General features: G+C 36.8%; 1 protein-coding gene across 8 annotated transcripts in view; it reads left to right on the forward strand.

Annotated features, from left to right (window-relative positions):
* Positions 1 to 15,720, forward strand: part of REV3L (REV3 like, DNA directed polymerase zeta catalytic subunit) — a 174,187-nt gene that overhangs the window by 141,628 nt on the left and 16,839 nt on the right. For 6 of the 8 annotated variants that reach the window (XM_032275012.1, XM_032275009.1, XM_032275011.1 and 3 more), the window contains 4 exons: positions 37 to 281; positions 1,300 to 1,408; positions 3,338 to 3,544; positions 9,944 to 10,053. In XM_032275012.1, coding sequence (XP_032130903.1) covers positions 37 to 281; positions 1,300 to 1,408; positions 3,338 to 3,544; positions 9,944 to 10,053 — 671 coding nt within the window. Of the gene's footprint in view, positions 1 to 36; positions 282 to 1,299; positions 1,409 to 2,024; positions 2,176 to 2,767; positions 2,895 to 3,337; positions 3,545 to 9,943; positions 10,054 to 15,720 lie in introns of those variants that run through there. The other 2 variants (XM_032275014.1, XM_032275015.1) reach the window with 2 other exon arrangements.

The raw sequence follows: 15,720 nt of genomic DNA on the forward strand, positions 1-15,720 counted from the left end.
TGTTTCTTCTCTTTTCACCTCCCTTTCTCCCTGCAGTACCGTGTGGAATCAATGATGTTGCGTATTGCAAAGCCAATGAACTATATTCCTGTGACACCTAGTGTTCAGCAAAGATCCCAAATGAGAGCCCCACAGTGTGTTCCTCTAATTATGGAGCCGGAATCCCGCTTCTATAGCAACTCTGTTCTCGTTTTGGATTTCCAATCACTTTATCCTTCTATTGTGATTGCATATAACTATTGTTTTTCCACCTGCCTTGGCCATGTGGAGAACTTGGGAAAGTAAGGTTTTTTTCACATTTACAATAATGTTGTGCTTGTCTACTTCTTACTAAAATTAAACACTTCTTGAGTGTCTGTTTGCTCTTGACACCTTCTTTATGAGCAAGATGAATGGGCTGTAGCCCAGCTAATCCATGTATTGTAGTTGTCTTACTAATTGACATGGATCACCATATGATTAATCCAGTTTCATGGATGGATGACTCATATGAAGAGGATTGGGAATAGATCAGCCTTGCAACTGTTTCACTCCATGTGTAACCATGGTCTCTTTTAAAATGAAAGTTAAATTGATATAAATTACCTTTCAGTGGAACAGTTTGAGGATTATGGATCTTACAATTCCATCTATCACCTCCTCTTTATTTTTCTTAGAAATTGCCGAGGATTTTTTAAGTAAAATGTTAGGTTTTATTAATTAATATAAATTAAGTTTAGAAACCAAGAATAACATTTTAAATTCTGAAAGGATTAAATACTTTTCTTAGATTGTAGGAAATAAGAGACTCTTCCTTTTTATTGATTTTTCTGTATTTGAGACTATGTGTTGGTTTTAGTATATACCGTACTCACTTCTTCATAGAAAGCATCTAGAAATTATATTGGTAATCTTGTCTTTTTGTTAAAAACAAGAATTTGGAAAATTTACAAGATTTACAGTCTAAGGTTTAAATTCTTTAAATATATTCACAAGGATGTTAAATAAAAATAAACTTTTATTTAAGTGATTTAGTATAAGCTGATCATATGTTGAGTTGAAATTTGGCATTTCAGTATAGATTTTACCCATAAACTTTAGGATAGTGCCATTTAAGAAACGTTTCTTGTAATAAATTGTGAATATTTGAAAAACGGTACTTTGGTAATGAGGCAAATAAACATATTATTAAGTACATGAATTCATGTTTAGATGTTTGAAAATGAATTTCTAATGGAGTTAGAAAGATTCCTAAAATTGCCTAAAATCTCTGTTCTATGATTTGAGTAAGTATTTGCTTAATGTTCTCTTTCTTAACAGGTATGATGAGTTCAAATTTGGCTGTACCTCTCTGAGAGTACCTCCAGATTTACTTTACCAAGTTAGGCATGATATCACAGTGTCCCCCAATGGAGTAGCTTTTGTCAAGGTAATACTCTCTTGTAAATGAAAGATATCAACTATGGCTTAACGTTTGGAGAGCTGATAATGGTTTAGATAGTGTTGGCACATAATAGAAAACAAAAACACCAAGTTTGCTTGTTTTATCTCAAAAAGTCAAAGATATAAGAATCTTCTGAGAAATCACTTCAGAAACAAACCAGTGCCCTTGTTTTTCTTGGATTTAGGTTTTAAACCTTTAAATTGTTAAATGTTAGTTAATGAAATATTGAAAGAAATAAATGTATGCTCATACCTTCTGCCCTGTATTAGAATTAGGCAGACTTAAATAGCAATTTAATGGTCAAAATATATTACCTACAAAGATTTGAATTACTTTAATGTGTAGATACTACAAGTTGTTCTTCTACATTATTTTAACTTAAATTAAGACTATCTTAGAATTAATAATACTCTAATATGTTCATTATTATATTTTTAAGAAGATATCCAAACTAAAAATAGGGTCTCTTTTGTCTCTCCTATATCTCCCTTTAAAAGAGACAGGAAAAATTTATAAATTAAAGACAAATAAGGGAGATCTAAAAGAAGATTATGTTGCCTCTTATATGCCAACTTTATTCCTTTGTTTTCTATTTTCTTAGCAGTGAGTCTGTACTAGAATCATGAGACAGTAGAGTGGTTGATGGTAGAGTGGACCCCACCAGCCCCCAAATTCATTCTGGTGTACTTATCAAAAGTGGCATCATTCTCTACCAGTAAGAGGGAATGCTAAACTAAAATTAGCAATTTAGATGAAGAAAATTTTAACCAAAGAGTTCATGGTATGTTTCTTTTTTGGAAAATTTTTAAATGTAGTATTTCTAGGGACTGATGTAGATGAGATCTACTTGGAGACATGGAAATAGATCTTTGTTAATTAAAAGGGTCTCTATGTAAAAATCAGTTTTCACATCACATTTCTGCAAATTTGGTCCCTGTTCTTTTAATCTTATGTCTTACAATATTATGGCAGCTTCAAAATGTACACCAAATGAATTAGAGGTTAGAATATGTTCTCATTGTCACATATGTAGCAGCTTATCTCCTTTTAGCAGCATTTTTTAAAACTTGCGTCTACTTTTGGACCCAGTATGTTAAGCTTAATGAAAATAAGACTTTTTAATATTCAGGTGTGTGATTATCCTATACCTGAGATTTTAATTGTTAGGTCCGACATGCATTACCTTGCACGTGTCTGTGAATCATCATCAAAGTTAATACTGTTTTGTGATTTTCATTCCTACTGGAGTTCTCATAAATTCTCCCTAGTCTTGATTAATACAAATGATTTTTTTTTTTTGGCATCAACAAATTTTATCACCTCACTATTCATCCCCTCTTCCAGATTGCTAATAAATATAGGCCGGAGGGGATGGCTTAGTGGTCTAAGCATCAGATTTGAAATACCTAGAGTCCCTGGAACTGCAGGTTTGAATGTCAGCAGAGTCAACCCAGCTCATCATTCTTCCAAGGTAGATAAATGGAGTTCCATGCAGATTTCTGTGTGGGGTCATTAGGATGAGATCTTTAAAAACAGTTGGTTATGAGTGATGCAAGTCCCATGTGTCATTTTGAAAGAATGGGGGTTTCTGTCAAGTTTTGAACAAAATTTCCCTCTGAACTTGTTTATAGTCACTTATGCACTAGTTGACATCCTCCTCCCTGGAGGTCTCTGAACTCACATAGAAGTGCTCTATTAGTTTTATAAACATTACAGGAACCGTTTAGGAGAAAAATCCTCTTCCAAGAAATAAAATGTTATGATTTTATATTGATGGTCATTAATACTGTGGTCACTCTGTTGTTAGCATGTTTCAATTCATGATAATTGGCCATTATTATATTTTATGCTTCCTTCTTATTTAAATCTATAATGTTTGAGGGGTTTTAAACATTCTTTTTTTCTTTATGATAGCCTTCAGTAAGAAAAGGTGTACTACCAAGAATGCTTGAAGAAATTTTGAAGACTAGATTTATGGTGAAGCAGTCAATGAAGGCTTACAAGCAAGACAGAGCCCTGTTGCGAATGCTTGATGCACGTCAACTAGGACTTAAGCTGATAGCAAATGTCACATTTGGCTATACATCTGCTAATTTTTCTGGGAGAATGCCATGCTTTGAAGTAAGTGATACAAATCTGTAGTTTTTTTCAAAAGAGACTAAAATATGGCCAGGCACAGTGGCACTCACCTGTATTTTCAGTTACTTTGGAAGCTGAGGTGGTGGGGTTGGGGAGCTTCAGCCCAGAGTTGAATCCAGCTTGGACAACATAACAAGACTTCATCTCTATTTAAAAAAAAAAAAAAAAAAAAGGCTAGCCATGGTGGCTCATGCCTGTAATCTCAATACTTTGAGAGGCCAAGGCGGGTGGATTGCTTGAGCTCAGGAGTTGGAGACCAGCCTGGACAACATGGTGAAACCCCATGTCTAACCAAGAGTGCAAAAATTAGCCAAGCATAGTGTTGTGTGCCTGTGGTCCCAGTTACTCGGGAGGCTGAGGTGAGAGGATCACCAGTGCCCAGGATGTCAAGGTTGCAGTGAGCTGTGACTATACCACTGCACTCCAGCCTGGGTAACAGAGTGAGACCCTGACTCAAAAAAAAAAAAAAAAAAAAAGAGGGATTAAAGCAGCATTAAATGAACTCCAGTTCATTCAAACATTTCATTTTGTTTTAAAACTTTTAAGAGTTTCATTTCTGTGACATAGGATCAGTTCTTCTCATACCAAGCCTAAATATGTATATATTCTTGGGGATCTATGAGTTTTCTCTATAAAGACATCTATGTGTCTTTATTCTAATGATCATTTTAGAAATTAGCATACACATATTTCTGCATAATCTTCATGACTATACTGTAACCTTCTATTAGCATGAGATTTCATTGCCACCTTTGTAGCAGTTTTTATAACCACCTTGGTACTGCACAATTCATTTTTATGTATTATCAAGAGATCTGATTATAGATTGGCTTGTCTAAATGTCACAATTAGCCAGGTGTGGTGGCTCACACTTGCGATCCAGCAACTCAGGAGGCTGAGGGGGAAGCATTGCTTGAGCCCATGAGTTCAAAACTAGCCTAAGCAACATAGTGAGCCCATACCTGTACTAATACATAAAATTAAAAACTAAAAAAAAATTGTTTAAGTCAGAATAAACAAGTTATCCAACCTTTACTAGTATACCAGTAGATATAAAGCAAAACCTTTTTTGCAGTGATCAGTGGACAGTTGAAAGACATTTTTCATAGAATAAGACTTAATTTCTTATTTACTAAGTTGAGATGTTTGATAGAAATACAATATACTGTGACAGGGTAATATAATAATATACTAGTGATTGTGAAAAAAACAGGAATGTGTTATATTGTGATCATGCTAAGTGAAGGCCAGAGGACATTGTGAAATATCATATTTGCATTAGTTCAATAAGAGAAAAGCAGGGGAAGAATAAAGTCTTCACACAGCTCATAGTAGGCAAAATGAACTCCAAAAACATGAGCAAGGCAGTAGTGGCATATTCACATTGAAAGCAGTAAAATACCATCTATAGTGAAAACCTGATATTGTTAACTTGAATATTTTGGTACAGTAATATGATTTTGTGCTGAATAAATTTTTTTATAGTTGCACTGTAAAGGCTGTAAGCAGTAAAAGTTCATATCTAGGTTTATGTTTATATACTTTTAGGTGATATAAAAAATACTTAGTCGTGGAGGTTCATATTAATAAATTTGAAAACCACTGATCTATATGATCCAGCAGGAAAAAAATTGGAAATCATATTACTAATGTAGAACCAAAATATATCAATTTTTTTTTTTTTTTTGAGTCAGGGTCTTGCTTTATCATCCAGGCTGGAGTGCAGTGGCTCAACCATGGCTCACTGCAGCCTTGACCTCCCAAGCTTAAGCGATCCTCCCACCTCTGCCTCGAGGTAACTGGGACTACAGGTGCTTACCTTTATGCTCAGCTATTTTTTTTATTTTTTGTAGAGATGGGGTTTCGCCATGCTGTCCAGGCTGGTCTTGAACTCCTGGGCTCAAATGAGTCTCCTGCCTTGTCTTCCCAAAGTGCTGGGATTACAGTGTGAACCACCATGCTTGTCCCAAATCCTTTGTTAGGGGCCATGTCCACATTTCCCTAATTTCTTCCCTGCCTCTCAGTTTTAAAAGTGTTTATTTATTAATGTATATTAGCAATAAAACAATGCAGAAATTATACTGTTTAAAAAATATGTAAATACTGTAAGTTTAGACTAACCAGAATTTGGGAAGATTTTTGAACTAATAGTGGAAATTTAGGAATAGAGTTCTACCAGGGAGTACATTGCTGCTTTGCATGGTGAACTCAGACTGCCAAGCAATATTGCTTCCTTGACCCTGGTCTTCTCAGCTGTTCTTAGGTTAATGACTATAAGCATGCATTTGGCTTCTCATCATATGCTAACTTCACAACAGTACCATGTTTACTTCTATGTGAAAGCATAAGTGTAAAAAGCAGCTAACATCACAGAAAGAGCCACTCATGAATAAGTGAAGCGTTAGCATCAATAGAGTAGAAATGAAAGCTATCAGCCACTTTTTTTTTTAAGGGCAGATGGATTCGTTAATTTTTATGCCTGTATAATATTCCATTGTACACATATACAGCATTTTCCTTATGCATTCACCTGTTGACAGACACTTAGGTTGCTTCCATATCTTGGCTACTGTGAATAGTGCTACAATAAATATGGGAGTGCAGATATCTATTCAGTGTACCAATTTCCTTTTCTTTTCTTTCTTTCCCTGCCTTCCTTCCTTTCCCTTTCTTTCCCTTCCTTACCCTTCCTTACTCCCTCCCTCCCTCCCTCCCTTCCTTCCCTCCCACCCACCCAGCAGTGGAATATCTGAATCATATGCTAGTTCTATTTTTAGATTTTTGAGGAACCTCCCTATTGTTCTACATAGTGGCTATACTAATTTACATTCCCACTAACAGTGGGTTCCTCTTTCTCCACATTCTCTCCAGCATTCATTATTGCCTGTTTTTTGGATAAAACCCATTTTAGCTGGCGTGAGAAAATATCTCATTATAATTTTGATTTGTATTTCTCTGATTAGTAACATTGATCATTTGTATGTCATCTTTTGAGAAATGTCTATTCAGACCTTTTGTGCATTTTTTTTTTTTGAGAGTCTTGCTCTGTCGCCCAGGCTGGAGTGTGTGGTGCGATCTCAGCTCACTGCAACCTCCACCTCCCGGGTTCAAGCGATTCTCCTGCCTCAGCCTCCCAAGTAGCTGGGACTATAGGCACGTACCACTATGCCTGGCTAATTTTTTGTATTTTTAGTAGAGATGGGGTTTTACCATGCTTAGCCAGGATGGTCTAAGGAGAATATGGAGAATAAATAAATGTAGCTAATAGTTGGAGGTTAATGTCTCTGTCTCAGTACCATCATAGAGAAAGACAAGACTTTGTAAGCAAAAATTCCTAAGAGAAATAGAGAATAAATATGGTAGCTATTAGTGGAGGTTAATGTCTGTCCCAGTTGGACATTGTCACTGACTTAGTTTCATAAATTAAAATTTTTATATGTTGACAGTTTCCTGCTAAACTATTGATCATTTATGATAAAGGTATATATATGTGACTTTTTTAAATTGGCTGAACTTTATTTCTTCCTTTTTATGTCTTTTCAGGGAATTAATTTTTACTTAAAAAATTGTTTTTATTGTGACATTTGAGCATCCTCGGTCATTGCCTAAATTGTGAAACCATTTCTTTTCCTCTTTTTAAATCCTCTCTTAGCCCTTTAATGAAGAAATGCTTTTCAAATTAGGAACTTTGGCACAAAGTAGCAGAATCAGTTAATTACTGCTCCTCCCCTCTTCTGCCTCCCCCTCACCCTAGTGCAGCTGAATTCTTCCTGTTACATGGTCTTCAGGGGTAACTGCAGAGCTCTGACTCTTTCAGGTATAACTTAAATGGGTCAGAGTAAGAGCATCAGGCAGACAGACATTTAAGACCAGTATGTATATGTACGAGTATGTACTTGTAAGTATGTATCTCAGAAGTATATTTGACTTAGGATGGCTTGCCCATCCGGCTCTTTGTCCTGACAAAGTTGACCTTGTTTGAAAGTGGCAGCATGTAAAGAACATTTTATTCAATTTGAGTTTCAATTAGATAACATGATTTTTGTAATGTGTTAAGTTATAGTTTACATTGTCAAGATTTTCAGTGGTCTCAGCAGAATTCATGATCTCAGTTTAAAACCCAAGGCCAGGCATGGTGGCTCATGCCTGCAATTCCAACGCTTTGAGAGGTTGAGGTGGGTGGATCACTTGAGGCTAGGAGTTCAAGACTAGCCTGCCATCATGGTGAAACCCCATCTCTACTAAAAATACAAAAAACATCCAGGCATGGTGGCACACGCCGGTAATCCCAGCTCCTCAGGAGGAAGAGGCACAAGAATTGTTTGAACCCAGGAAGCAGAGGTCGCAGTGAGCCAAGATTGCACCACTGCACTCTAGTCTCGGTGACAGAACAAGACTGTCTCAAAATAAATAAATCCCAACTCGTTTCTACTGCCAGTTTTATTATTTATTCCTTTGTTCATATATTTAATGTCTTTTGCAATGCAACTTTAAACAGCCTTTTAAATAGTATTCAATCCTACATTTAGTAAATAAAAAAAATTTTTTTTGAGACGGAATCTTGCTTTGTTTCCCAGGCTGGAGTACAGTGGTGTGATCTCGGCTCACTGCATCCTCCGCCTCCTGGATTCAAGCAATTCTCATGCCTCAGCTTCCCAAGGAGCTGGGATTACAGGCACCCGCCACTAGGCTCAGCTAATTTTTGTATTTTTAGTAGAGATGGGGTTTCACCATGTTAGTCAGGCTGGTCTCAAACTCCTGACCTCAGGTGATTTGCCCTCCCCGGCCTCCCAAAGTGCTGGCATTACAGGAATGAGCCACTGCACCTGGCCTTAGTAATTTAAATCTTACAGTAAAGGGAGAAGTATCATTATTGCTATTGGTTGCTTCTTAACACACAAAAAACAAAATGCGCAGTTTGCATTTTAAAATTGCAAAAGGAATGCTCCATTTATGTTGAATGGCAGTCTTTCCCACTCTTAGGTTTAATGAGTTTAATAAATGAAACAGCAATGTTATATAGTCTCTTTAATTTACTTGTAAAATCTAATTAGCATGCTTCTCATATTTGTCAGGGCCCAGCGTCTTTTTGTTTTGTAAACTCATGCCATGGTGACTGTTAAAACTCACTAAATGCTAATGAAAAAACCCTTCTTAGATATATAAACACCTAATTGATTTAAATTGAACACTTTTGATATATTTTCCATATTATTAGATACATTTTTCCTTGTATAGCTAGTCGCAGATTGAAGTTCAGCATTAATTTTAATGATATTAAAAGACATTATCGGCTGGGCGCAGTGGCTAACGCCTGTAATCCCAGCACTTCGGGAGGCCAAGGTGGGCAGATCACAAGGTCAAGAGTTCGAGACCAGCCTGGTCAACGTGGTGAAACCCCATCTCTACTAAAAATACAAAAATTAGCTGTGTGTGGTGGCATGTGCCTGTAATCCCAGCTGCTCAGGAGGATGAGGCAGGAGAATCATTTAAACCAGGGAGGCAGAGGTTGCAGGAAGCTGAGATTGCACCATTGCACTCCAGCCTGGGCAACTAAAGTGAAACTCCATCTCAGAAAAATAAATAAAGTATAATTCCTAAAAAATAAAAAGAAAAAGACATTATCATCAACACTTAAACAGAAAAATTTTGAGAGATGCACGTACATACACCTTGTGTATGTATCTTGTGCACCTACAAAGAGTGATTTTCTGCCTAATGTGTTGTAAGGGCACATAAGAAAGTTTTTGAATAGGCTGGGTGTGGTGGCTCATGCCTATAATCCTAGCACTTTGGGAGGCTGATTCAGGTGGATCACAAGTTTAGGAGTTTGAAACCAGCCTGGCCAACATGGTGAAACCCTGTCTCTACTAAAAAATACAAAAATTAGCCAGGTGTCATGGCATGCACCTGTAGTCCCAGGTACTCAGAAGGCTGAGGCAGGAGAATCGCTTGAACCCAGGAGGCAGAGGTTGGAATGAGTGGAGGAGTGGAGATAGCACCACTGCACTCCAACCTGGGTGACAGAATAAGACTCCATCTCCAAAAAAAAAAAAAAGCTCTTGAATAAACAAGGATTATTCTTCCAAGAATCAAATGTAGCTGTGTACCTTGTAACAAGTGCAGTCCACTTACTGATACAACACTCAAAGACAAGTCTGTATATTGATTGGTTCTTTCAAATTTTTTACCTCAGTTTCTTTTTGAATACTTGTAGAAAGAATGATGACACTGATGGCTATTTTGATTTCTTTTTTATATTCTTTTCTCCTTGTTTCATTTTTAGAAATATGTAATAATTAAATGTTATTATACGTTAAAGTGTGTTGACTTACACTGAGCTATGTTAATAAATTATTTCCAATGTGTTTCTACCAACAGGTTGGCGATAGTATTGTTCACAAAGCCAGAGAGACCTTGGAACGAGCTATTAAACTGGTGAATGATACCAAGAAATGGGGTGCTAGGGTTGTGTATGGTGATACTGACAGGTAATGGATGTTTGGTTTTGTAGTTGTCTTTTTGCATCTCTCCAAATCTTCATTTCAGTGTTTAAAATGGCTTAAGGGAATCCTTTCCAAAAATCAGAGTTCTACCTGAGTCCTTTCCAGTCCTTATGATCTCATGATCAGAGTTAACACAGATCCTGATTTAGCAGATAGGATTGTAAGAGACAGTTTTTGTCCTAAGCCACAAACTGAAGATTGCTATGGCTTCCCTCTAGGTTGCTCTTGGCCAAGTAGATAGTGATCTATAAACTGTGTACACAGGAGTCTAGTTTATTTAAAGAAACTACTTTTAGTGTGAATAATGCCTCTAATGTAGCTGCAACTCTCAGAATTTAAGTGTATATATTAAAATAATTAACCGTTTTTGAAGGACAGTTGCAAGACCTGTGAATGGTTACCTTACCACTAGGCCCCAAAATATGTTGACCTTCTAAGAGAAGTGCATATAGGCAAATACAGTTTTCCATTTGATTCCAGAGGGTTCACAGACTTCCTCAAGCCCATTATTAATGGATTGGCAAATGACGTGCCTGCATTTGAAGGCACATTATTAATAATGTAAGTTATTAACACCAGCTTGCATGTTTCCTTGCTTGCTGTGATATTTTTCAGGTTTCAGTTATTTATGTAACATCTTATTTGTATGGCTTATTGAAATTATTCTAAAATGTAGGCATTATGCAAATTTCTTACAGTGAAATTTTTCCCGTATTGGAGACTTAGAGTCACAATGTGATCATGCTAAGAGCACTTGCCTCAAAACCTCTGATCTCTTTATAGTCCAACAGAGCAATAGGAGATAATGCTCCTAATCATTAAATAGCTTATAAGTAATCTTTGAACTGCATTTAGTCTTCTCCAGTTCTTTAAAATGTTCATACAGTCAGCATAATCATATTAATACTGAATGAGACCTTGCTTCATATAGCAGCTGTTTCATTACCAGCAAGTGGGGATAGTTTCAAATTATCAAGACCCTAATTATCCATATTCTCTTATTTAGGGAAAAAATTAATCCTTTAAATTTTTTATTTTAATTCAGGGGCTATCCATGTCAGTTGTTTGTTTTTGGTAAAAACACAACACTCAGAAGTCAGCGTGATTCTGATTGTAGTTGTATTATTTACCCTTTAAGATCTTTAAAAAGTCAAGCTACAAAAATTATAGACTCACAGAATGTCAGAGCTGGAAGGGATTTTGATATTTAGGCCAGCAGTTTTCATATTATTGGGAGAGCTTAGAATGTGCCTCAAGTGATACTTATTAAGAACAAATTTCCCTAGGATAAGAAATTTAAGATCTTGCAACTAGTCAGTAAAGAGCCATAAATTGACATTCAGTGTTTTGATTCCTAGCTTTCTTTCTCCATCAGATTCTATAGTTATTATATGATTCCAGTCAAACAAAATTTACTTGCAGTGTCATTAAAACTTTTGATCACCATTCACTACCTGATGGCATTCAACAAATATTGGCCAGGCACAGCATTTCGAGAGGCCAAGACAGGTGGATTGCCTGAGCCCAGAAGTTCAAGACCAGGTTGGGCAACAAAGTGCAACCCTGTCTCTACAAAAAATTAAAAAATTAGCCAGACATAGTGGTGCACACTTGTACTCCTAGCTACTTGGGTGGCTGTGAGGTGGGAGGATCGCTTGAACCCCAGAGTTCAAGGCTGTAGTGAGCCATGATCATGCCACTGTACTACAGCCTGGATGACAGAATAAGACCATCTCAAAAACAAAAAAAACCAAATGTTTAGTGACATCTGTATGAGGGCAATTCACAGTAGTATCACCCTGGCAGAATACAAATAAGTTCTTGAAGAGGAACCAAAAAAAAGTCAGTACCATAGTCTTTGGCCCCACGGCGCCCATTCCTACCCAACAATATTTTACTCCTTAGTAATTACTTTCTCTTATTAAATATAAATTTAATTTTTTTCCCTTGGAAGGACAGTAATGATAAAAGGTTGAGAAACACTGCTCTTGGGATATTAGGTATTGCTTGGTGGAGTGAAAAAGAGTTCCCAACCGAGAGTGAAGAGACCTGGATTCTCTTTCTAGCTATACTCCTAGATGATGGCATGGCCACTAATAAGTCATTTAACGTCTCTGAGGCTTAGTTGCCTCATCATCAAAATGAAGGAAATCTAATAGACAAAGGTAAATGACCTTCCAATTATGATGACATTCCAGTTATACTTTTAGTTATTTTTAAATGTACTATAAATTATTGTTGACTGTAATCGCTCTGTTGTGCTATCAAATACTAGGTCTTATTCATTCTAACTGTATTTTTGTACCTATTAACCATCCCCACACATACACACTACCCTTCCTAGCCCCTGGCAGCCTAGAAACTCATTTTAAAACAGTCTTTCGTATTGTAGGCTAGTCACTTCCATTCTGTCACATGACAAAAAACTTCTGCTAATTCTGTCCAGCTTTCTTGAAGTTTAGCTCCAAATCAAATTGGCCAAAACAGCTTAGACAGATTCAAACAAACTCACATTACTGGGTAAAAATCTCAAATCTCAAATATAGACCCTATAACTTTTTTTTTTGTTGTTTTGAGACAGTCTCGCTCTGTTGCCCAGGCTGGAGTTCAGTGGCATGATCTCAGCTCACTGCAACCTCCACCTCCCAGGTTCAAGCAATTCTCCTGCCTCAGCATCCTGAATAGCTGGAACTATAGGCATGCGCCACCATGCCCAGCTAATTTTTGTATCTTTAGTAGAGACAGGGTTTCACTGTGTTGGCTAGGCTGGTCTTGAACTCCTGACCTTGTGATCTGCCCGCCTCGGCCTCCCAAAGTGCTGGGATTACAGGCTTGAGCCACTGCACCTGGCCAATAATAACTTTTAAGATGTAAAGTATGTGTACCTTAATTTCTTTATTATGGAATTATAATTCTTAGCAGAATGTATAATATGTAAGAAAATATAAAAATGTATAGGCCCAAGTTACCAGCGACTATGCCAGTCAAGATATAGAACACTTTTTATCACCCTAAAAAGTTATCTCCTTACCCCTTTGCAATGACTCCATTATCCTTACTCCATACCCTAGACAACCACGTATCTAATTTTTATTATCATAGCTTAGTTTTGCCTATAATAAAACTGTATAGAAATGTGTGTATGTCCACCGATTTTAAAATGTTGCATTCATCATTGCATCTGAACATTTTAATAATAATCTTTCATATAAACAGTTTGGCAGTTGCACATGAAGTTCAACATACCCTTAGCATCCAGCAGTTCCACTCCTTGATGCTTATCTAAGAAAATGAAAACCAATGTCCACACAAAAACTTGTGTATGATCTTCATTGGGGCTTTGTTTTGTAATAGTTCAAAACTGCAAAATATCTAAATGTCTATTACTGATTGATTTGGATAAGCAAATTGTGGTATATCCATATAGTGGAGTACTACTCAATAATAGAAAAAAAAAAAAAAAAAAAACAGTTGCTGTTATTCTAACACCATGGATGAATCTCAAAATATGCCAAGTGAAAGAAGACAGATATAAAATAGTACATACTATATAGTTTCATTTTATAAAATTTTTATTTATTTATTTAGAGACAGGGTCTCACTATATTGCCCAGGCCCATCTCAAACTCCTGGCCTCAGGCAGTTCTCCCACTTCAGCCTCCAGAGTTGCTAGTATTACAGGCAAAAGCTACTGTACCCAGCCCATTTATATACAATTATTGGGGAAAAAAAACCCATAGTAACAGAAAGCAAGTCTTATGTATTGAACCTGGGGCCAGGAATAGACTGAAGAATTATTGTTAAGGAGTACAAGGAGGTTGAGGCTGCAGTAAGCCATAATTATGCCACTGCAATCCAACCTCAGTAACAGAGTGAGATCCTGTCTCTTAAAAAAAATATTTTTAAAATAAGGTAGTATTTGGTATAAGTGAGCATCAGATGGTCTATAAACAAACCACAAAAACCTTCAGATGGTTCAAAGTATAGCCTAAATTGAAGGCCTAATTAACTAAGGCATTTTTGTTCTGCCTTAGTGAATGTTGAAATTAATTCAGATTGAGACAATATTGAGAAAATAAACAGATACATGAGAGACGGTATGAACAAAAGAATAACAGAAATAATACAACAGAATCAGATCCACAGTAGCTCCATCAATTAGAAGATACCAGGTATCACATAAATTTTAAAGTAAGTAGAGCTGGGCACTGTGGCTTCATTTTAGAGACCTGAAGTAGAGTTGAATAGACTGCTTTTTTCCTTTCTTTTAATTTTTCATATTAAGCTCTTAGACAAGTGCTGTCTCCAGTATTAGCAGGGACTTTTTCCAAAGCATTTAATGTCTTTTCACTAAAAGTACAAGTGAAGATGAACTTTATAATCCATCTTACTTAAATATTTATTAACCATTACTTCTGTTAGTGGTCAGGTTGTAGTATATACTGAGATAGAATAAAAACATGCCTAATGCATTTTATCAGTTATTTTTTAGTATATTTTGTATTAGTATTTTTTATTCTTATAATTCAGTATTATTCATTACCAAATAATATGATCCATTATAGCAAATGAAAAGATTTACAGATATACACAAATGTTTGTAATGTCTTTTTTCTAAATGATATACAGATGTTGATTTTCTTTGTGTCATTTTCTGTTTTCTAACTATTCTTCAGTGAACATACATTACAGAATATATGTCTTTTTTTGTTGTTGTTGTTGAGACGGAGTCTCACTCTGTCACCCAGGCTGGAGTGCAATGGTGCAATCTTGGCTTACTGCCACCTCCACCTCCCAGGTTCAAACGATTCTCCTGCCTCAGCCTCCCAAGTAGCTGGGACTACAAGCAAGTGCTACAATGCCTGGCTAATTTTTGTAATTTTTTCGTAAAGATGGGGTTTCACCATGTTAGTGAGAATGGTCTCGAAATCCTGACCTCAGGTGATCCACCCTCCTTGGCCTCCCAAAGTGCTGGATTATAGGTGTGACCTACCATGCCTGGCCGATCTCTGTCTTTTTAAAGTTGAGTGGTTCCGGCCTTAAGGAAACTTCTCCCATGTCACAAGTACATCTTTCGTTTCCTTATAATCACATCATTTCTTATTTTGTGATGTATTTAATGTACCACAGTGATCCCCAACTTTTTTTTTTGAGATGGAGTCTCGCTCTGTCGCCCAGGCTGTAGTGCAATAGTGCAGTCTCAGTTCACTGCAATCTCTGCCTCCCAGGCTCAAGCGATTTTCCTGCCTCAGCCTCCCAAGTTGCTGGGATTATAGGCACACGTCACCGCGCTTGGTTAATCTTTGTATTTTTAGTAGAGACAGGGTTTCACCATGTTGGTCAGGCTGGTCTTGAACTCCTGACCTCAGATAATCTACCACCTCAGCCTCCCAAAGTGCCGGGATTACAGGCGTGAGCCGTTGTGCCTGGACCACAGCAGTCCCCAACCTTTTTAGCACCAGGGATCGGTTGCATGGAAGACAGTTTTTCCACAGACCAGGTGGTTTCGGGATGAAACTATTCCACCTCAGATCATCAGGCATTAGATTCTCGTAAGGTATATACAACCTTCACTTGTGCGCAGTTCACAATAGGGTTTATGCTCCTATGAGACTCTAATGCTGCCATTGGTCTAACTGATCTGCTATTGAT

The sequence above is a fragment of the Sapajus apella genome, unplaced genomic scaffold (assembly GCF_009761245.1).
Source record: "Sapajus apella isolate SASKATOON/1434 unplaced genomic scaffold, GSC_monkey_1.0 scaffold6, whole genome shotgun sequence".
Classification (NCBI taxonomy): Eukaryota; Metazoa; Chordata; class Mammalia; order Primates; family Cebidae; genus Sapajus; species Sapajus apella.